Genomic DNA, 22890 nt, shown 5'->3' with positions numbered 1-22890 from the left:
TTTGGCGTTAACGCGAGACTCTTATCGGGCGATAAAAAAAAATATCGCCGTTAATCTATTATCAAAGTTGGGTTGGGAGCTGGGTCTATACTAAGCAAGCTATGATGACTTTCACCTTGATATTTTATATAACCGGCTGGCTGAGTCCAGCCTAAAAAGATGCTCAGGACAGTTGACGGGCCACTGCTGCGCATCGTCATGAAAGCTTATCTTTTTCACATGTTTTATGCCTTACCGCTTGTCGATTTAAAGTTAAACATCAAAGCATCCAAACACAAGACGCGGAAAAGCTTAACGGAGTAGCTGGTTACTGGTTTTCAGTGCGCACAAGAGAGAGAGAGCCGCATATCACGGACAGCGACACTGAACCGAGCTCTCTTCTGCGAAGAGAAAGACGTCTCAAAACACTTGAACATCGAATTTGCTTATTTTTGCTCTTGTGCCGACAAATACATACACAATATGTCAAAATATCCACCTTGGAAATGATGCTAGAAAAAACTGTCAATTATTTCTTAAGTGAAAGTAAACAGTTGAGGAAAAAAATGGGATGTGTATTATATTGGATGCGTTCATCGTCTCTTAAAGTGACCGCGCCTAATTTAGCTACTGGCTGCTGTAATGTTAATCCAAGAAAATGAAAGAAAATCACTCACTGCTCTTTACTTTGTAGTTTTAACAGTCAAACCAAAAATTATTCAGACACCAGGTATAATTTTTGATATATATAGCAAAACTGTAATAATGTGAGAAATGTTGAAGGTGTCTGAATAAATGTAGGTTTGATTGTATATTTCATTTTTACATTGAAGACTATCCAGTGCTATTTTACATTTAATTATTTGGTTTCTTTACCTTGACAACTACAAACTTGAAAAAAACTTAAACATTGGTGTGAAACAGGCGTAAGGTTGTTTGCACCTTTTGCAATGTAGAATTAGTTTACAGCTTTTTCAAGCACTTTGTGATGTATTTTGGAAACAGGAGATGAGCTCCTTTTCTAATGCACCACCTAGCTTGATAAACCCCTTTTCAAAGACTGGTAATTTTATTTGGGTAACACACATATTCATAATGGATAGTCATCGTATGTATCAGAATTAGGCTATCTAGCAGTTCTGTTTCATCTCAGACACGGTCTGTCTTTGTGCTTGCCAAATTCCGCTGTGTAGATAGCAAATCCGTCATGGCACGAGCGCAACTGGCTCTTAAAGGGAATGGAAGATGAGACTTTGATTAGTTTATTGCACGTTACGCCCCAAAAAACACCCATTACTCATTAAGAGAATAGGGACAACCCGTTTAGACCATGTGTCCAGGCGCACCTGCGCCGTGCGCTTTACACTTTGTGTTTAGATCGTTAAAATAGGGCCCTAAAGCATTCAATTCCCAAGGAGCAACTGTCACACTGAGAACACGCGATCATGCTGTATTATGTTTGCAAGGTTTGTGAAATTAAATGTACTTTAGTCATTCAACGATTTGTTTAAATTATATAAATGTGTATTTGCTTAGTGCTGAAGGCAAGCGAGAAAGTAAAAGCAATCGTTATAATACTTTCTGTATACATTAATTCCTTTGTTGAACCATTCTATTTGATTATTAGACAGACTTCTATCTGTATTTAGATATAACTGTTAACAACGACAGCGATCAAGAGAGAGAGAGTGAGCTGTGGACGCTCAGGCGCTGCCGGTCTCAGTGCCATCAAAATAAAAGTCCCGCCTCGAACACATCGACCAAACGTATCGCCTGATGCCGATATTTGAAAAATTAATCACTGAATCACTGAGTTGGAAAAGGGATCACCCCTTTTGTCAGAATTTTGTTGAAACACCTTTTGCTTTACGCAAATGGAAAATGTGTGCGCGTTGTGTGTGTGACTGCGCGTGTGTGCAATATAATAATATGAAGTCACCATTATTGTAAGGTGTGTTTCTGTGCTTTTTATAATCCAAATCATGCTGATCACACAAGTCCAAGTTTCAGATGGAGATTAAGAGAGTTTCTACCTGGTGAATTTCAAGGAACTCTATAGTCCTTAAGCAGCTCACAAAAAAGCAGCATGCAAAGCAGGTCCCAATGCCCACGCACACACACACATGCACAGTTTGAATGTTTGCTGCTGTTCAGAAATGGAGTGAGGACACTGGCAAAAGGTTTCCTTTATCTTTGCACCCTGATGAGAGGAGACATAGAAAGAGATGTTTTGGTCTTGGCTAATAAAGTCTTTATTTATCTGCCAAACAAGAGCAAAATCACTGCCTTGAGCCAATTAAAGTACAGAGATCAATGCCCACTATGATACCAGCACTGAGCTCCTTACATTAACATTAGCTTGGGGGATTAATGTTTTGTTATTTTATTCTGTATTATTTAGTGCCGTTACATTAGAGGGTCCTGTAAATTGAAAATGTACTACTGGACATAATAAGCCCAACTATAACTAGTGAACTTTTTAATGATTATAAGCTATATAAGCTATATATTTGGTGTTTAAAAAAAATAGTTGTGAATTTCATAAGAGCTTTTTACCCTCGTCACCTGTAGAGTTGAACCCTGTAAAGCATAATTAAAGTCAGAAAAATCTAATTTTTTTTTTTTTTTTTAATGGTACAGTTTATTGAACCTTCAGATAAAATATTGAAAATAAAATACTACAAAAATGTGTTATTCGATACATCAAGCTTTTATGTATCATATACAGGTGCTGGTCATATAATTAGAATATCATCAAAAAGTTTATTTATTTCACTAATTCCATTCAACGTTTATTTCTTTTAATTTTGATGATTATAACTTACAACGAAGGAAAATCTGAAATTCAGTATCTCAGACAATCCAAAGGAATGATTTTTAGAAATCTTGGTCAACTGAAAAGTATGATGGCAGAATGCATGTATTCTGATTGTGTACAATAGGTTTTTCAGCAAGGTTCAGGTCATGTTGTAATTTAGAGGCCACATTAATATGATACCATAGACTTTGTAGGGTTAAGCGTGGTAGAGAGACACTGCGGTCAGATCGTTCAGGTAATGAAATCATCTAATGATGTCCCAGGACCCAACTGGTTCCTCACACATCAGGACAACAATAACGTTTCAACTGATGTCCTTCTGAAACAGCTTTCTGTAGAATGCTACATCTGTCAAGTGAGGTCTGTTTAGCTCTTAAAGTGCTATTAATGGCCTTACAAAGCAAAGATAAAGATTAACGCTTCTCTCGTTGAATCCCTCGGCGATGGGCGCAATGCTACAGAACATAGGAGGCCGGGCTTCCATTCTAATTCTCGTATAATTTAAATCACTCAGCCCACACTGACATAATGTGCGCTCCTTACTCCAATGCGCTCTTGATTTACAATTCAGAGGGGAGATGGGAGAACTGACAAGCCCTGTGTTTTGGAAAGCTCTGCATCTAATTAGCAGAGGCTTTCTGGTTGCCCCGGACATGAGATTTGGCAGTGCGTGTAGCTCCTCTCATTAAAACAGCACTCCTCGTGGAGTGGACGTGCAAAAAAAAAAAAAAAAAAAAAGCCTCCCTCTCAAAGAAAATGGAAAGATTCCTTTTCCACCAACATGTGTATAACTGTTATTTAGCGCGCTCGCTTTTATATGCAAGTAAAAATTGCATTTTCTTTTTCTTTCAATGTTTCTTTGTAAAAAAAGAACATTCTTTGTGTAAACTCCCATTATATTTTTCTTTTCCATTGTTAAGTATATTGCTTTGTAGAATGTCCTTTGAATCCTTTGAATGATCTTAGAGCGAATTAGCATAAAGCAGATACGCCGTGGCTCGTCGCTAAACAGAAAACAGAGAGAGAGGAAGAGCTCATCTAATAGGGCTGAATGGGGTCGCTGTAAATCGGGCAGACTGCAGTTTGTGTATCTGGAAGACATGAAGTTATAATAGGCATCTGGGATTTCCGCCCATTGCCATTTAAGCACCCACACTTACTCACAAGGCTGCCGGAGGCAAAATGGTGGTCAGTTGCTTTGTGTGTGGTTTTGGTGAGATTTGAGAAAGAGATGGAAGCCAGTGAGGTGTGATCGATTGTTTTGTGAGGGATGTGTATTAAAATGGATGTTTGTCTTGCTGAAAATTTGGAACAGCAGATTTGCTCAAGAAATTGAGTATCTTTTTTTATATTCATCAAAGAAATTGTTCAAAGCTGAATGGACAACATCTGTTGCATGTTGATTAGAATAAAAAAAAAAACTGACTTGGTTTGTAAAAGCAAATAAAAAATATTTTATAATTATACATTGTACATTTATTCTTATTTAGCCAACAACCAACCATTATTAGTAGACTATTAAACATTAACCACTAAGCTTCAGATTTTCTCAGTCTTTCTTAACAGAAAGCAGCGGTTTATGTGTTGTAGCACCCTCATGCATGGATAAGTAATTTTTATGTTTATGATAAAGGCATCTATTTAGCTCATTAGTTGTTTAATATTTTTAAATGAAAAATGAAATTATTTTATTAATGAAAATATGTATTCTATAAGCTGAAATTAATCATTTTAAAAACTATTTATGAAGTGAATTTAGGCATCACATTATTGTAGTAATATATATATATATATATATATATATATATATATATATATATATATATATATATATAAATATATACACACACACACACACGCACACACACACACACACACACACACACACACACACACACACACATAATCATGAATCATGACATGCCTGATGATTATATTTGTCAGGAAATGGCCACTGTTATGATTTGCTAATGTCACTTCATAGAGAAATGTGTCAACACGTGTCAAAAACATGCATGTGAAAGTATTTTTGAAAAAAAATTATCCATATCAAACTAATTTACAGGCAAAGCATTATAAAATTGTTTGCGATTCAGCTGCTATGATATCCAATACAGTTGGCTGCTTCAACTTAACAAAATTGGTGTAAAAACCTTGTAAACATTGATTTCTCATGCCAGGACTGCAAGTAAAAAAAAAAGCAAAATAGCGATAAATGCATGCCCCATTGATTAGCCATTATCAGCTGATCTGTTACACCAGTATATTGTGCTTTTGATGCACATATTTCACATGTGGCCTAGTGGTTAGTGCTAGGTGTTGAGCTGTGGTGTTCATTCAAGTTCATATTCAGCTTGTATTTGTGATTCTCCCATCATTTCCTGTCTTCTCTTGACTGTTACTTTCAGAAAATTGGGGGAAAAAACTAAAATAATATTTCATTTATATCTTGCGGCACACCCTTAGGCTGTTTATTTCAATAGAAAGCTGTCAGCACGTTAAAAATAAAGTAGTGTTCAAAGTTGCCATGTAATCAAGGTTTCACAAGCAAGCCAGTCGTCTCTGTTTATTTTGACTGATGCACTGTTAATGACATATCTCTGTCTAGCCTGTGTGTTTTTGTTTGCAAGAACAGGTCCATGTGTGTAGTCACTGTGTGTACGTTTATCTCCCCAGCCTCCGATGGGCTCCTCAGACTGTCTGCTGCAGGGCTGGAGCGCTTGATTCATTAGACTGTCAGCCTGTGTCTGAGAGAGTAATGCTTTTATGCAGGATTAGAACAGGGCCACCAGTGTTAGCTCTACAGGGAAATAAATACATGGAGGATGCGCCACCCCTAAGCTAGCCATTAGTCCTGCAGTCAACAGTGCCACCGTAGACTAGTTTCTCTGATTCCTCGGATACATCCTGCTTTACCAAAGGCCTCTGATCTCTTTTGGGCTGCTACTTTCCAAAAAATAAAAATGTGAGAAGTTTGACACAGGCAGCTAATAACGGAGTCCTTTCCTGTCGTGTTTTGATTCTTTTTGCTTTGTAACAGAGACACTTCCATCTGGCCATGGCGGAAATGAAGGGTTACAGGCGGTTGTGGGTGACAGCTTTGAGGAGATTGTGTGACTGGGAAAATGCTAGACCAATTTAAATGTCCTATCTTTGGGACAAATGGATTTTAGCCAGGCGCTGTAAGGAATACTTGTTGCCGGAAAGGTGGAATAGGGTGTTGTTAAAATGCTTGAATAACCGAAGCATTCTTTTGGAGAGGGGTCATGAAGAGAGATGCAGAACGAAACGGTCATTAAGATTGTTTCAAATTATAAATATGATAATTAGGCTCCAAAAAAAAAAAACTCCAAAAAGAAAGCTGAAAATATCAGTTATTGGAAGCGATGCCCATCAGCAACACATAAGTCCAACTGCCTCAAATTACCATTCATTACCATTTTAGTGTCAAACCATTAGTTTGACCAGCTAATCCTTGCAATTACTGGTAGTATTGTACGATTTCCTAACAATTCATTGCAGATTCTCTTTATGGTTCCATTAAAAGGATGGCTAATTTTGTGGCGAACTTGATTTCTCGTCAATGGAGCTAGCGTTTTCTGTCAAATGGCCTTTGGAAAGTGAAGGCTCTTTTATGGCCACCTCTCAGACTCGGTGCATTGGTATGAGAGTGTGACTGTGAATATGAATCACCTCTTTAGCCCTGCTGCTCTGGAGGGTCAGGCATGTGTGCGAGACTCTGAGGCGAAGACAGCACTACAACCACTTTTGTTCTAAATGGATGTGGGAAGTGATAGCAAGGATGTTTTAGCACACTTTCCATTAGATTGGTGTAAAAAGCTAAGGTTGATTTAAATAGTGGATATGAATTCCCATTACGTCCATACCTGACATGCTTTCTCAATCATGTCTTGGTATAATTTTTAAATAACTTTCATTAAAAAAAGTCATTAACTCATATTATATAATGTGGAACAGATCAGTATTCGTGTACATTCATAAACAAATATAGAAATTAATAATTCAAAGTTTCAAACTAGCTGAAAGTACATGAACTACTCTTCAGTAAAATCTTTTAAGACTTTGTTTGAATAAATGTAACTTTTTATGCCTGTCATCTTTCTTTCCTAAAGAGTCTGCCTAGCTTTGGACCGTATTTAAAGACGAAGACTGAAGTCCTGGCGAGGTACAAGAAGAGTCTTAAAGATGCAATGGGCAATGTGATCACAGACACCAGTGATTCTAGAGTTTCCCAAAGAAACATCCCCAAAAAACCCATCCCTAATGTTAAAGTAAGTAATATCTTCAAGTATCATCTCACCTTTTATTATAGGAGGCATTACATATTTCTAGTGATATTAGGGCTGTCAGTCAATTACAGATTTTATTCAAATGAAGTACATGATATGCTGATGAGTCATATTAAAGCTGCAGTAGGTAACTTTTGTAAAAATATATTTTTTGCATATTTGTTAAACCTGTCATTATGTCCTGACAGTAGAATATGAGACAGATAATCTGTGAAAAAATCAAGCTCCTCTGGCTCCCGTTACATCGCTCCCGTTAAGAAACAACCAATCAGAGCTGCGGTCCGTAACTTTTTGTTCAAAATGTAGAAAAGTGTATATAATAAGCGAGTACACCATGAATCCATTTTCCAAACCGTGCTTTTGGCTTGTCCTGAATCACTAGGGTGCACCTATAATAAGTGTTTATATTCGTACTATTTTAGATTGCTTCGGGGATACCGCGGCGGAGTAACCCAGTACCTTTGTGATTCTTCATAGACATAAACAGAGAGAAGTAGTTCCGGCTACGATGTTCTTCCGCAAGACGCAAGCAGTTCTGTTTATTAACCGCTAGAGCGTCAAAAGTTACCGACTGCAGCTTTAATCTCTCTTTCTGTGTCTCTTTCTGTATAAATATAAATGTTTGGGGTAATGTAAAGTTATTTTTATAAAAAATGATTAATACTTTTATTTAGCGAGGAAGCATCACATTGATCAAAAGTGAAGGTAAAGGCATTTATGTTACAAAATATTTAACTTTTTCCAAAAAAAAAAAAAAAAAGAACTAATCATCAAAAAGTCATCATAAAAGTTAAAACTTATCCACAAACACATTAGGTAGCACAACTGTTTTCAACATTGACAATAATAAGAAATGATAGTCATATTAGAATGATTTTTAGTGGTGGAGGCCTTAGTAATGGCTGCTGAAAACTCTGCTTTGCTATCGTAGGAAGAATTTTAAAATTTTGAATAAAAATAAAAAAAGTATTGTTTTAAATTGAAATAATGTTTCATATAATTAGATTTTTGTAGCCTTGGTGAGCATAGGAGACTTTCCTTCAAAAACATCTTACTGAACCAAAAGTTTTGAACGGTAGTGCACATATATTAATTAACTTCTTTGATTATTTTTAGCAAGCTATTAATAAGTACACATACAGAGGGCTGCTGTATCCCGCTGATTTTATTCAGTATCTAACACCATGAATGGTGAAAAAATTCAATGTTCAACTTGTGTCCTTTTTTTAATCACATGCCTTTCTTAATAAATCATTCTTTATCAACACATTGATTTGACAGTGTAACACATACAGAAACATACACAACCATCCAGAAATTCACATACACGTCCTCAGCAGCTTGTCCTCATGTAATCTGAGGCTGTCTTGTGGCACATGCAGTTTTCCTGCTCATAACATTAAAAGGCTTTATTCCTTGAGGTGATTACGCTGTAAAGGATCTCTAGTAGGAAATGGAGATCACAAACTACCAGTCAGACATCAAAACCACTCCGCTCCTTCCAGCGCTGATTTAATTTAGCTAACTTAAGAACGGAAAGCTGCCTTTCAAACTGTTTCTTTGAGACGCCACGGCTGTTTTTATTGCCGTTTAATCCCTGCCTCTCCTGTCTGCAAAGGATGTGATTGCGAGAGCGCTGAAGCATATTGGTGCCTACCAGGAGCTGGACAACACCGAACAAGTGCAGGCCCTCATCGATCCAGAGATGTGTGTTAACTGTGGCAAATGCTACATGACCTGCAACGACTCGGGCTACCAGGTACAGATGCACACATTAGATAATTACACGATGCGGTGTTATTTCCGAGAAAGCAGTTATGACTTTACTTGGTTTGCTAAAATACGGGAAGCTAGAAAAAGTTATACGTTGTCTTTGGAAATCCCTCGATTATAGAGTTTATTCACCGCCATTGGCCTTGCACATTATTGAAAACATAAAGGGACAATCGAATAGTCTAAAATTAATAAGGATGATGCGCGACGAAGGACGCCAGCTATTTACCTTAAAGAACGATATTGTTGTGCTGGCTGCTGTCATTGTTGTTGCTTTTTTCCATCCATGAAAAGCTCTCCCAGGAGTGGGGAAATCCTCCTATTGTGAGTCAATAATTGCTCTAATGTAATAGCTTTTTTTTCCCCTCCCCTCCGTCTTCTTTTGCAGGCTATTAAGTTTGACCCTGAGACCCATCTTCCTGTAATCATGGACAGCTGCACCGGCTGCACTCTCTGCCTGAGCGTGTGCCCCATCATCGACTGCATCAAAATGGTTACCAGGACAACTCCGTACGTGCCCAAGAGGGGCCTTCCTGTTAATCCTGTTTGCTAAAGCACACCGTCGCACCACCTGACCGGAGAGAATGAAAACCAAGGAGCGACGTCTCATTCAAAGCATCGATTCCACTTATCATTGCTGTGTGAAAAATTACCTTTATTATGAAAAAGAATAATTAGCCAGCAGAAATAATTGCCTTATATTCCCAAGCCAGTTATGCTTGAATAATTGTGCTGGCACAAAAGAGTTGAATTATTTCTAAACAACGCAGTTATTTTTTTTGTTCCTTTTCCCTTTCAGGATTGATTGAGAAAGATGGTGATGTGCTGTTATTTTCTCTGGTATAAATGAATAGCAATAAATAAAATAATAAAAGAAGCATGATTGTTATTAACTTGCAGTACTGGAAGTCTCTTTTTCATTCTTATTTTGAAACTCGGGAAAATTAATTATGTGACTGGTAAGTGTGATTAACAATAATGAAGAACATAAGCATAATTATTTATGAAGCAGATTTGCTTTGTTTAATGTTTGTTAGTAATTAAATCACAGGACATATTTAGTAATAAATATCAAGTATGAGGTATAATTAAAAATTTCAAGTATGTGCAATAATTAATTTGATTAAAATATCACCAGTCTAACGGAGAGTTAGAATAGTTTCACTCACAGATTGTTTAGGCTTCTTGAAGAGCGGCTTTATAGGTTTAGACACAGACACAGAACAAATTGTTCTAATGGTGCTTAGAACGGTTCTTCTAATGTCCCAATTGATTTGTTTGGCTAAACAAATCATTCACTGGGGCTGATACAAACACAAGTCTGAAAGGTTTATTCTGAGTCTTTGTTGTGCTAATATGATCTTCCTATAATTGTAACATCTGCGAACAAACATCCGATTGGGAGCAGTGGACAAGACAGTAGACGGAGTTAATTAAAATGCTATCGTTTTCATCTCCGAAACGCAGTCCGCTCGTTCTCTGAGTGGTTTGTGTTTGAAATGCAGGAAAACGCCGCTTTTGAAAAGCAGCAGCCAGATATGTCAGGGTTATTTCATCATTTATTATAACCGCACAATAACAAGGGATTAGAAAGAAAACAGGGCTGCAATAAATCTAAAGTTTGCACTGGAGCTCCATTAATTTGGCTGCGACTTAACTTGCTTTGTAAAAATGTTTGCCTTTGAAAAATTAGCAATCATGCCGAGCACGATGAGAAGGTTCAGCAAATATACTGAAGTCCCTTAAGCATCCTCATTATTAGCTGCCTTTACTACACTTCAACAGCATTACAGACACTTTTCAATAACTAAAGTTTTTTTTATTATTATTATTCACTACTCTTGCTTTTCATTAAATATTATTATATCAAGATGAAATCATATTCCCATATGCACAGCATCAGCTCAATAATCAGTATATAAATTGTTATAGTTATTACAGTAAGTCGTGTTCTGAAGCTGAATCCTCCTTGGCAGCATCTCTTCACCCAGCTGTCATTCATTCATCATATGTGCATCAGCGTACTTCCTCCGTCTGATTGCAGTTGAGAAATTATGGGTTTGGACCCTGGCCAGGCATGCCAGGTTAAATTATTCATAAATGTTAATAAGACAAACGAGAACACACCCTCTTTTCCTCATCCTGCTCCCCTTCCTAAGTACCATATTAGAAAAATAATATTGACCTTTCCGTTGTAACGCCCACATGTGACAATCGGTTAGCTGCCACTCTATCATAATGCCCATGTCTTTTCGAAAAGAGTACAGAGACAGGCTCTTCCTCTCTGGTATATATAAAACCGCATGAGCATGATGTACTCTTGAGAACAAGCAAAAATCTATACATGTCTATAAAAATAGAAAATATTTGAATCATCTCATGTCATAATTCTTCAAATATACACAGGGCTTTTTCTAATAGCACTCAAGAGTATCATTAAAGAGATAACTCACCCAAAAATGTTGTCATCATTTACTTAACATCAGTTCATTCCAAACCTGTATGATTTTCTTTCTTTTGTGGAACACACACACACACACACATTATTCATTTATTTATTTACTAAAAAATTGGGGAAACGTGACTTCTATTGTATGTTCCACAGAAGAAAGACAATCATACAGGTTTAAAACAAAAGTGTGAGTAAATGAGTCTTATTTTAGTATGTATATACTACTATACTTGTAAATACTTATTAATATCGAAATTATAATAGCAGTTTTCAGATTTTCTGCTCAAATACTCCTATGATCTTTATGTTATCAACAATGAATGTCCTTTAAGATTTCCTTTTTAACATATTTTGCATAAAACATTGTAACATTCCTCAAAGTGTGATTTCTCCATATAAACATTAATATTCGTATAAACCCTTGCTACCCTGCACAACTAGGCCTAGAAATTCAAGTCGAAATTTCATGAGCTAACCAGTAGAGGGTACCATTCAACTCAGCAAGCCCACACCATCTTACCATTAAACCCAGTGAACCAAGTTCATACAACTAAAGTGTATTCATGTTCACTATGTTGTTCTGAGGGCATCCTTCCAGCTCTGCTCCAGTATACAAGTATTGCTAACTTTTCACTAGCTTTGATTTCACTGGAATTAACCTGTTTTCTTCCTATTCTCATGATGGCCCTGTTGTACAGGTATGACCTGTTGCTTGACAAATCAAATTTCACTATCCTCAACTGCTTTTACCTGCAGAGTTGTAGACGTGAATGTGACAATAATCATTAAAGCTATTAGCATGGAACGAGTGGCAGCTACTGGTGAGTGCTGTATAGACTCATGACCTCTGACCTGGGTTAATTGGCATTGACAGGAGGCCGGCAGAAAGCCTTTCATTTCTCTCCACTATGAAAGACTGAAGAGGTGAGAGAGACAACAGCACCAAGCCACAGCCACCAATGATGAGGTACTTCACTGCCAGGCTGGGATGTGTTTTTCTATAATAGAAAAAAATAAAAAAAATAAACAAAAGCCGTCACTGGGTATTTACTTAGTTTTTTCAATGTGATTATTGTCTGTATTGTCTTGTTTTTCATTATGCAGTTGCTTATTCATACAACTGCAATATGCAACTTAACAAAACGTTGGACCCACTTTATATTAAGTGGCCTTAACTACTATGTACTTACATTTTAATTAATAATTTAGTACAATGTACTTATTGTACTTATATTTTAAAAAAACGTACTCTGTTACGAACGTAACCTCGGTTCCCTGAGATACGGAACGAGTACTGCGTATGGGGAAAAGCTCCTTTTTTCCTCGATACTGAAGCCTTTTTTCAATAACGCAGTGCAACTGCAATGCCATTGGTTTAATCTGTAAACTTTTTTAAACCAATGACAGCGCTGCGTAGCTGCGCGAGCCTGTGGCGATGCAGCGTGCCAAAGCCGCCAAAATGGGTGGGGCGAATGGCTATATAAGCAGGCAATTGCCAGAGGAAATCAGGTCATACGACTGAAGTGACGACACTGAACCCGCAGCCTCATGGCACGGCATATAACGCAGTACTCGTTCCGTATCTCAGGGAACCGAGGTTACGTTCGTAACAGAGTACGTTCCCTTTCGATACTTCACTCATACTGCGTATGGGGAACGAATTCAACCGCGCCGTGCCACGGTAGGGAATGACAAGACTTAACTTGAACACCCTGGGGTCCAGAGGATAAGTGAGAGGACCTGGTTATCCAGGATATAGAATCTGACAAAAGTGGACGGCGAGGACCAGCCGGCCGCCTCACAAATGTCCTTGATAGAGACACCACTAGACCAGGCCCATGAAGAGGCCATCCCTCTAGTAGAGTGGGCTCTAACTCCTATGGGGCACTCAAGGCCCATAGGGGAGTAACATAGAGCGATAGCTTCAACTATCCAACGCGAGAGGCGTTGCTTTGATACCGGAGACACTTTGGTGCGGCCACCAAAGCAGACAAAAAGCTGGTAAGATTGCCTGAACGGCTGCGACTGCTCAATGTAAATCCTCAAAGCCCTCACTGGGCAGAGTAAATCCAGCTTTCGCTCACCTGACAACGGAGGCAGAGCTGAGAGGGAAATTACCTGTGCTCTGAATGGTGTCGAGAGCACTTTAGGTACGTAGCCATGCCTGGGTTTTAAAATGACCTTAGAGTCATTGGGCCCAAACTCAAGGCATGCAGGGCTCACCGATAGGGCCTGCAAATCGCCAACATGCTTGACCGATGCTAGAGCAAGTAGCAGAGCGGTTTTGAGCATTAGGGGCCGAAGGTCAGCTGACCGCAGCGGTTCAAAGGGAGGTCCTTTGAGTGCTCCAAGGACCGTGTGAAGGTCCCAAGTGGGAACGGTGAGAGGACGTGGGGGCTTCAACCGCCTAGCAATAGGAGCATGAAATGCTGCAATGGCTGCTACGTAAACTTTGAGTGTGGAAGGGGTGAGACCCTTTTCTAGACGCTCTTGGAGAAATGACAGTATCGGAGATACATCACACTCAACAGGGTCTTTGTTTTGTGCTAAGCACCAGTCAACAAAGACTGACCATTTTTGGGCATAGAGGCGTCTTGTAGACGGGGCTCTTGCCTGAGCAATGGTGTGTAGCACGTCCCCGGGGAGGCTCAGAGGCTCCCACCGAGGGACCATACATGCAGAGCCCAGAGTTCTGTTTGTGGATGCCAGATTGTCCTGTTCTCCTGAGAGAGGAGGTCCCGCATGAGGGGGATCCATCCCGCCTGGGGATGGAGCATCCACTCGTCCGAGGGGACATTGCTCCGCGAAAGCATGTCTGCTCCCAGATTCGTCTTGCCAGGTAAGTGTGTCGCCTTGAGCGATCGCAACCTGGGTAATGCCCATTCCAAGAGGCGCTTTGCCAGTGCGCAGAGGCGGCTGGACGAAAGGCCGTATTGGTGATTTATGTAGGACACCACTGTCATGCTGTCCGACTGGACTAGGATGTGGCGCCCTTCCAGGATTGCCTGAAAGGATTGAAGGGCTCGTTCCACTGCCAGCATCTCGAGGCAGTTGATATGGAGATGGCTTTCCTCGTGTGACCACGAGCTGAAGGCTGGTCTGCCCTCGCACAGAGCACCCCAACCCAGGTTGGACGCATCTGTTGAGAGCACCATCCTTCTGGAAACCGCCTGTAGGGGTACTCCACGACTGAACCAAACAGGGTTCATCCAAGGCTCCAGGGCTGCTAGACCCCTGGTTGACCCTGATGCGAAAGCGGCCGTGCCGCCAAGCATGAGGTGGGACCCGGAGTTTCAGCCAGTACTTCAAGGGCCGCATTCGTAGGAGGCCAAGCTGTAAAACTGGGGAGGCGGAAGCCATCAGCCCTAGCATCCTCTGAAAGAACTTCAGAGGGAAACAGGCTTTGTTCTTGACAAAGGCCGCGAGCTGCTGAAGTACCAGAGCACGCTCTGGTGATATGACCGCCCTCATATTGACTGAGTCGAAAACTGCTCCCAGGAACGTAATACTGTCTGCGAGAACGCCGGCGGGGGTTAAATGGGGGAGTGCAACAGTGTTATTTTAGTATTATTCATATATTTAATATAATATTATACATTTATTTATAATTAAATATAATGATTCAATAAAATGTGTTTATATTTTAAATTAGCTTTTATTTTTGTATTTTAAGATTAAAATATATATTTAAAAAATAAATTACTTTTAGATTTTTAGATATAGATTTTAGTTTTAGTAATTTTTGTAGTTCAAATGACAACATTACTCATTTAAGGGATGTAAAGATTCACTCAACTAATGATTCGATTCACGATTTTGATTCCATGATACGATTTTCTCATGTTTTTTATTAATTTTTATTTTTTTATAAATGAGATTGAAGACATTAAATTAAAAGGTGCCGTTCTATTAGGCTATTGCTGCAATATTCTTTGTGAAAGTGAAATATATAACAAAACTAAATTTAAGTTTTAAAACAAACCCCAAATCAAACAAGTTACACAAATAAAATAAATATCTTAATATGAACATACTAAGGCTTTGTCTGTGCTCTTTCAATTTAAAATTAGAGGCAACCACTGGATTTGAATCATGAGCCAAACAAAGATGAGGCATATATGCAGTATGATTAGTTTTTAATCTAAATTAGACAGTATCATTAAAACATTTGAAGCAAAAACAGAATTGTCTGACTTAAGTTTAGTGAAATTATACTACATAAAACATCTGAACGAAACAGCAGACAAGCTGAATGAGACGCAGATTCACTCTCTGACAGCAGGTGGCACTTATGAACAGCAATGATACAGTGTTTCCTTGGTTACCGCTGTAAACAAAGCAGAGCTGTCATGAACACTACTTTAATATGCATTGTTCAGAGGCAAGATAAAAAGAAAATACCACATAAACTTCTCTAAAGATAGTCAGTTCCCCTCAGAAATACATTCATATAAACACCTTCTCAATTTTCGACCGGCTTGCACTTAATTGTTGCATCCCTACTAATTTTGATTTAATTTATTTTATTTATTTAAATTTCCAAAACCTATTTTTAATTATAAATGAAAAAACAACACTTGGTAAATGATGACAAAATGTTCATTTTTGGGTGAACTATCCCTTTAAGTCTGACAGGAATATATATATTCAGAATATGTGTGTTACCCAAATAAAATTGACAAACAATAAGTCTTTAAGAAGGGGTTTATCAAGCTAGATGGTGCATTAGAAATGTACATCTCCTAAATGTACATCGCAAAATGCATCACAAACTGCTTGAAAAAGCTGTAAACTAATTCCACATTGCACAAGCGGGGACCCGGTGAAGGTTGTACCAGTGGGCCCTGTTTGAAATTGTCTAATTTGTATGTTCGTTTATTTTTATTTATTTGTGCTATTTACACAATGTTTAAGGTTTTTTCAAGTTTGTAGGTGTCAAGGTACAGAAACTAAATAATTAAATGTAAAAAAGCACTGGATAGTCTTCAATGTAAAAATGAAATATACAATGAAACCTACATTTATTCAGACACCTTCAACATTTCTCACATTATTACAGTTTTGCTATATATATCAACAATTATACCTGGTGTCTGAATAATTTGTGGTTTGACTGTTAAAACTACAAAGTAGTCAAGAGCAGTGAATGATTTTCGTTTTCATTTTCTTGTATTAATATTACAGCAGCCAGTAGCTAAATTAGGCGCGGTCACTTTAAGAGTCGATGAACGCATCCAATATAATACACATCCCATTTTTTTCCTCAACTGTTTACTTTCACTTAAGAAATAACTGACTGTTTTTTCGAGCATAATTTCCAAGGTGGATATTTTGACATATTCCGTATGTATTTGTCGGCACAAGAGCAAAAATAAGCAAATTCGATGTTCAAGTGTTTTGATCAAAACACTTGAAAACGCTTATTTTTAGCGTCTCGAGACGCCTTTCTCTGCGTGAGCCCTGAACACCAGAACACCGTGAGTACTGAATCGGGCTCTTTCACATCTTGTTGTTTGTTTCAAACTGCGATTTGTATTTGTTCGTTCCAATGCAGGAGGGACTTTGAGGAGAACTTCGCAGAAGAGAGCTCGGTTCAGTGTCGCTGTCCGTTTGGCTGGCCTCAGCCAGTCGGTTATATAAAATATCAAGGTGAAAGTCATCATAGCTTGCTTAGTATAGACCCAGTTCCCAACCCAACTTTGAGAATAGATTAACGGCAATATTTTTTTTAATCACCCGATAAGAGTCTCGCGTAAACACAGCACGTTAACGCCGATAACGGCCCCTAATATATATATATATATATATATATATAAGCTAATTATGAATGCGATATTGCATAGCTCAGTGATCTTCAATTCTGGCTCGCGAGATCCACTTTCCTGCAGAGTTTAGCTCTAACCCTAATCAAACACACCTGAGTTTGCTAAACAGGGTCTTCAGGATCATTAGAATATCACAGGTAGGTTTGTTTGATTAGGGTTGGAGCTAAAGTCGACAGGAAAGTGGATCTCGTGAGCCAGATTTGAGGATCACTGGCGTAGCTTGTCAGCAAACGACGGCTCTGTCTATTAAGTGCCGCTCCATTTGAAAGCAGGTGATGGACATTTACCGCTAATCACAGAACCGGCTTTACTAACAAGACACGAGGTTCTCTGCAAGCTCGGGATGCATTTAGCAGAAAAAAATAAAATAAAATAAAAGCCATAATTGGGTATTTAAATTTCTTTTTCACTTAATTATTTTCTGAACTGTCGTTTTTAATAAGCTGTTGTTTACTCATACAACTCCAATATGTAACTTAATAAAAACGTATTTTTTTTTTTTTTTTTTTATGAGTTTGATAATGTACATTTTGAATTGTTTGTGTAGATTTGAATACCTATCAATTCTCGCAGAGGGGAAGGTGTATTTTTCATTCATTTTCATTTCAAATCAGTGCACAGCAGGACAGTACACGACACGGACACAGCTGTACGAGCACAAAAAAAAAAAAAAAAAAAATCCTGTTCAAGATGGTCCTTGTCAATGTTTTCAATACTATGGCTCCCTCCCAGTCATAAAGATATAAACTCTTGTTTGCTGCTTTAATTCAATTAAACTAGTGGAGGTAGGATATCTGTGGAATACTGTCCAATGCTAACCTCATTTTGTCAGCCATTACACCAGAGCTCGGTCCTGGCCTGCTCTGCCCACAAATGCACCTTCCTGCAGTCTTGGCACATCCTTACAGCTTCACAGCCTCCACAAAAGCCACCGTGAGCCTGACTCCATACACTTCAGACCTTGTTTCCTTCCATGGGGGTAAGGACTACACTGCAGGTCATACTACCAAGCTAAAATGTCTGATGAAGACCCTAATAGCTGCAGCTAGGGGTGTGCGATATTACGATTTTTGATTGTGGATGATTAAAATGTCTCCATGATCTGCTTTTAAAGAAATAAAAAGCGCCTCAGTCTCAATATACTGTACAACACAACATACATTCACATCAACTGTTAACTCAGCGGTAGAGTTACACAAGACACTGCACTTGTTTGCAGTCACAAAAGTACATTATTCGCATGTGCTTTAAAGCCTTGCATACTTTTTTTTTTTTGTCTAAACCCCAGTGACTGTTAGGTTTAGGGGCGGGGTTAGGTGTAGGTCATTCGTACAAATTCATACGAACTGTGCAACTCGTTAAATATGTACGATTTGGCAAAAATCGTATGAATTTGTACGAGTGTGGTAATACGAATTCGTACGAATAAGCCACCTCGTGAAAAATGCACGGATTGCAGTGAGATCGGGTTGGAATCGTCAATCTCGGACATTGATTTGAAACTCTAAGAATCGAAATAAATCGTGATTTCCATAGCAATTCAATGCTTTCAAAATATATATATACATTAAATTACTACAAGCACAAATTAATGGAGACCTTGAACAGTGTTCATGCCTCACATCTATCCTTCACGCACTCCACTATTACCACCCGGGACTGGGTGATTTATTAAAAAATAAAAAACAATATAACACAATACATAATTACAATTTATGAATGATGTAGTGCTAATTGACATCATTTATTACAGTACAGAAACTATAATGTATATTTTAATGAAAATTTAAAGAATAGCTAATTAATATTGATTACAAATTATTAATTAGTGTCGAGCAGGGTATTTGATTTCTTACAGCAAATTAAAAGTAAAAAAAAAAAAAATCTTAAAAAAAAATAAATAAATAATAATAATATACATAGGCCACATATATAAAATGATTGTATTTGACATTTCTGTCACTTCTGAAATGATAGCTACGCCCCGGTGTGAATTTTTTTTAGCTTATACATAACACATTTAAAGCTCTTTTCTAAAATCTTTGCTTACATACATCTTAACGAATGCCATGTCATGCCATAGCACCATTAAGCTAGCATCTAACAATGGACAAAAGGTATTTATTTATATCAAACCTATGGCTCTCTAACCACAAAGGCTGGTGTAATTTGCCCACAGACTAAGCATTTAAATAATCCTGTGAATGCACTTAAAGAATGAAGAATTGAAATTGTTACACCTGAACCATGCACACTAAAAAGCCTGTCAAACAGTGCTTGATTACTGGACTTTCTTTCGCTTCAGATTGTGCCAATATTGTCAAAAAAAATGGACGCATACCAGTTTCCTGAAAAACAAAAACAACAACAACAAAAAAAAAAACTGCCAGTAAAGCCACCTCTCTCCCTCCTGTCCTGCCGGGCCGCCCGAATGACTGACCACCAACGGACTGACCGACTGGGCTTGGTGCCTGCTCCATAGGAAAACCATCTCCCTGCTCACAGCATGAATGAAAGCAGATGTTAAATGATGCTCCCATGACAAATACAAGATGGTAATGAGGGTGATTACTTTAAAAGGGGATAAAATGGTCTCTAAACTACAGCCTATCAGCAGTGGCGAGCAAGCAAGCAAGCAGGCTTTCGTGCTCCTCTATGAGCCCAGATTTCTGCAGATCAATTGGATTTTTGAGTTGGCCAAAGGAGATACGGATCCGATGGCAATCCCACCTCACCATCGATCTCTACTTTTACAATGGCTATGAAATAGCTTTTACAACATTGTCAAAATGAGCCCGGAATGAGGGATAGGGAGAATCATCTGTTGATCAGGTTAAACTTGATTTTCTTTAGCAGTCCGTGTCGCGGGTGAGCTATAGCGCTAAAAGTTTATTGTCAAAAATAAGTAGGTCTTTAATCAAATCTGCACCGAGTCGTGGAGTTCTCTTCTTCTTATTTGTTATCATAAAGAGTAAATGAAGCCTACACAGAGGAGAAGCACAACATGGTTTGTGTGATATATTAAAGCTCAATCTAGCGCACGACTTGAAGTTATTTTAACTTTCCCCTTCTTGAGAATCAGTGAGTCAAAATTATGTTCAATTTTCCATCTCAAGCATTATTGAGGTGCAAACAATCCCGGTTCAATTTTCTAGCATTCACGCCAATAACCCCCCTGCCTGTCCTACCTATACACTTTTGAAGCAGTTTTTACTTTTTTTCTTTTGCCAAGCTGATTTTCAAGGCACTTGTACAATTAAATCTGGTAAAACGTTGAAAAAAAAAAAAAAACAGAAATGGGCATGTAATTCTCTTTGTGTGTTCATGTAAGGGTAATTCTTTACATTCGCAGTCCACTGACTGATTCATTCATTCATTCATTTACTCATTCATTCAAATATTTTCGTCAAAATGACAGAACAGAGGAGAACATTCTCTAATATCACACAAATACTTTCTGGACCGGACTAGCCACCTGTTCAGTGTTTTCCCTGGATGGACTCTAGCATTTCCATGAACATGTGAACTGGATCACAACATTTCATTAACATAAGTGACAGACAGACTGATGAGGGACATCACTTCCCATTTTTTCAATACTTAACTGGCAAGAGCAGATACTCTGATAGTACAGTATATTAATTAACCATCAACTCTATTGAAATAGTTACGGGCTAGAGTCTTAAATGACTGAAATAAAATTATGTTTAGATATTTGATTTTACTACTGTTACAAAAATGTGGTGTGCCTAATGCTCCAATTATAGGTCAAAATAGATGAAAATGTCAGCTATGTTATGTAAGGTATCATTTTATGATCATTTAAGTGTCATTCATTCGATGATGCAGATTTTTTTGAAAAATACAGCTATATCACGATACTTCTCCTGTTGACTGATTACAATAATACATTAATAATGCGCTCATTTGTGTACATTTCCATGAGATAAATTTGAACACTGCATATAAAACCAGCTTCAAAACCATTGGTTCATTTTATTGACAAACTAGAGTCAATGTTTTTTTTTTACAGAGGTGTAAGAATCCATCCATCAGCCCAAAAAGCATAATCCAGTGTCCTGGTCGAAGGTTTAATGCATATTCGGTCTTTTACTTACGCTTCTGATTTTATTAGGATTTAGTGTAAATTTTAGTTCAGCTCTGTGTACGATCTGACTCCAATTTCATGTGATCATTAAATTTAGACAATGTTTCTAATTAAAAATGGATCACAAAGGTCGATTATGTATCAGTTTAGATATTTGATTATTCCGGACTCACTATATTTTCAATTATCCGTTCACTGGATCTTACCATCACAAACTCTCTACACCCTCTGATGATAGTCAGAGGGTGTAGGTAGACAAATAACTGTCTTTGTCTACTACTTGCTTATCACAAAAAGCATAGCTCACTTAGTCCTTTCCCGTACAACTTGCTAACATCAGCGATTGACAGAAATCAGAAAGTCTCCAATGATGTGCCTACTGCTCCTATCATTCATGAGCCTTCAAGTTTGACCTATCCAGGCCATAAATCTGTGGTAATAAAAGCCCCCTCAGTTTACTAGTCATAATGATTTCAGGAGTGTTCGGAATAAATCAAATATAACATTTTATTATTAGTCAGGTCAAATTGTATCATGCCAAATACATAATGAAACAATTAGAAGCCAATTTAGAAAGGATAATGCAATTGTGAATCACATTGTAACCGCATGTAGTCATATGGGGAATGGCCAAGGGATCGACGCAGGATGCAAACAAATTTAACAGTCACACATGTAACAGTTATCCTAATTTAAGACACATGGTCTAAAATGCATAGCAAAGCACTCAGGTGATTTAGAGAATAAACTTAACTAGCCAATGTGCACATGTAGTAGCACAAACAACTGTACAGTGTGCTCTTACACAATTATTAATATAATTTTTTAATAAATAATAGTGTACCTGACTTCAGGAAGATGCATAATATACAGCATATGAAATACACTCCACACTACGGCAGATCTGACTACAGAATCAGAATCAAACTATTCTTAAAATAGTTTAAAGTTACCCAAAGTTCAGCGTGACCTACAAAGGCAGTACATGCTTCTATCTCTGTGGTATAATTCAGTGATCTGAATAGTGGAATTGAAACATTGACAGCGGTGAGCTCTTGTCCACTGTGAATGCTCTGCAGCTTACAGCCATCCTCTTGAGTCATTAAAAATAAACGCAAGAAGGCTATCATGTCATTTGCATATAGATAAAAGCCCATTTGATTTGGGAAATCACTATCTCATTCCGTGATTTAAAAGATTTTGCTTTAATCTCTGAATAAGAGCCCAGTGCACATTTTCCTGCTTCTTATTTTTTAGTTTTACAGCTCCATGTCAGTGTGGATAAAAAAGATGTTCAGGTTTCTGCTGCGCCCCTGAGCTAAGCTGTGAATCTCCTGTAGGTGACACCATGTTCTGTCCTCGCTGACAGAGCTGTTCTGCTATAAACAAACTGTGCAGCTGCCATGAACCGCTGACAAATGGGACATAATAGTTTGCCTTGCTGTGTAAACGGTACACTGTTATATGTACACAACAACATAACAGCTGCTCGGAAGTGTTAGTTCACACACACACACACACACACACACACACTCACAAAATTCAATTGTCAACTTTTTACTTACCTTCATTCCATTCTGATCCCTTGACTTTCTTCCATTTTTTTTCAATGCAATTGTAATACA

General features: G+C 38.0%; 1 protein-coding gene across 1 annotated transcript in view; it reads left to right on the top strand.

The window, feature by feature from the left end:
* dpydb (dihydropyrimidine dehydrogenase b) overlaps window positions 1–9773 on the top strand; it is a 153538-nt gene extending 143765 nt beyond the window's left edge. Inside the window, exons 21-23 of the mRNA XM_026283439.1 lie at window positions 6931–7089; window positions 8726–8866; window positions 9269–9773. Of these exons, the coding sequence (XP_026139224.1) occupies window positions 6931–7089; window positions 8726–8866; window positions 9269–9433 (465 nt within the window). The 3' untranslated portion in view covers window positions 9434–9773. The remainder of the gene's footprint in view (window positions 1–6930; window positions 7090–8725; window positions 8867–9268) is intronic.
* The last annotated feature ends 13117 nt before the right edge of the window (window positions 9774–22890 follow it).

The sequence above is a fragment of the Carassius auratus genome, chromosome 2 (genome assembly GCF_003368295.1).
Source record: "Carassius auratus strain Wakin chromosome 2, ASM336829v1, whole genome shotgun sequence".
Classification (NCBI taxonomy): Eukaryota; Metazoa; Chordata; class Actinopteri; order Cypriniformes; family Cyprinidae; genus Carassius; species Carassius auratus.
Note: the sequence above shows the minus strand (reverse complement) of the source record. Positions and strands in the feature narration are given on the sequence as shown.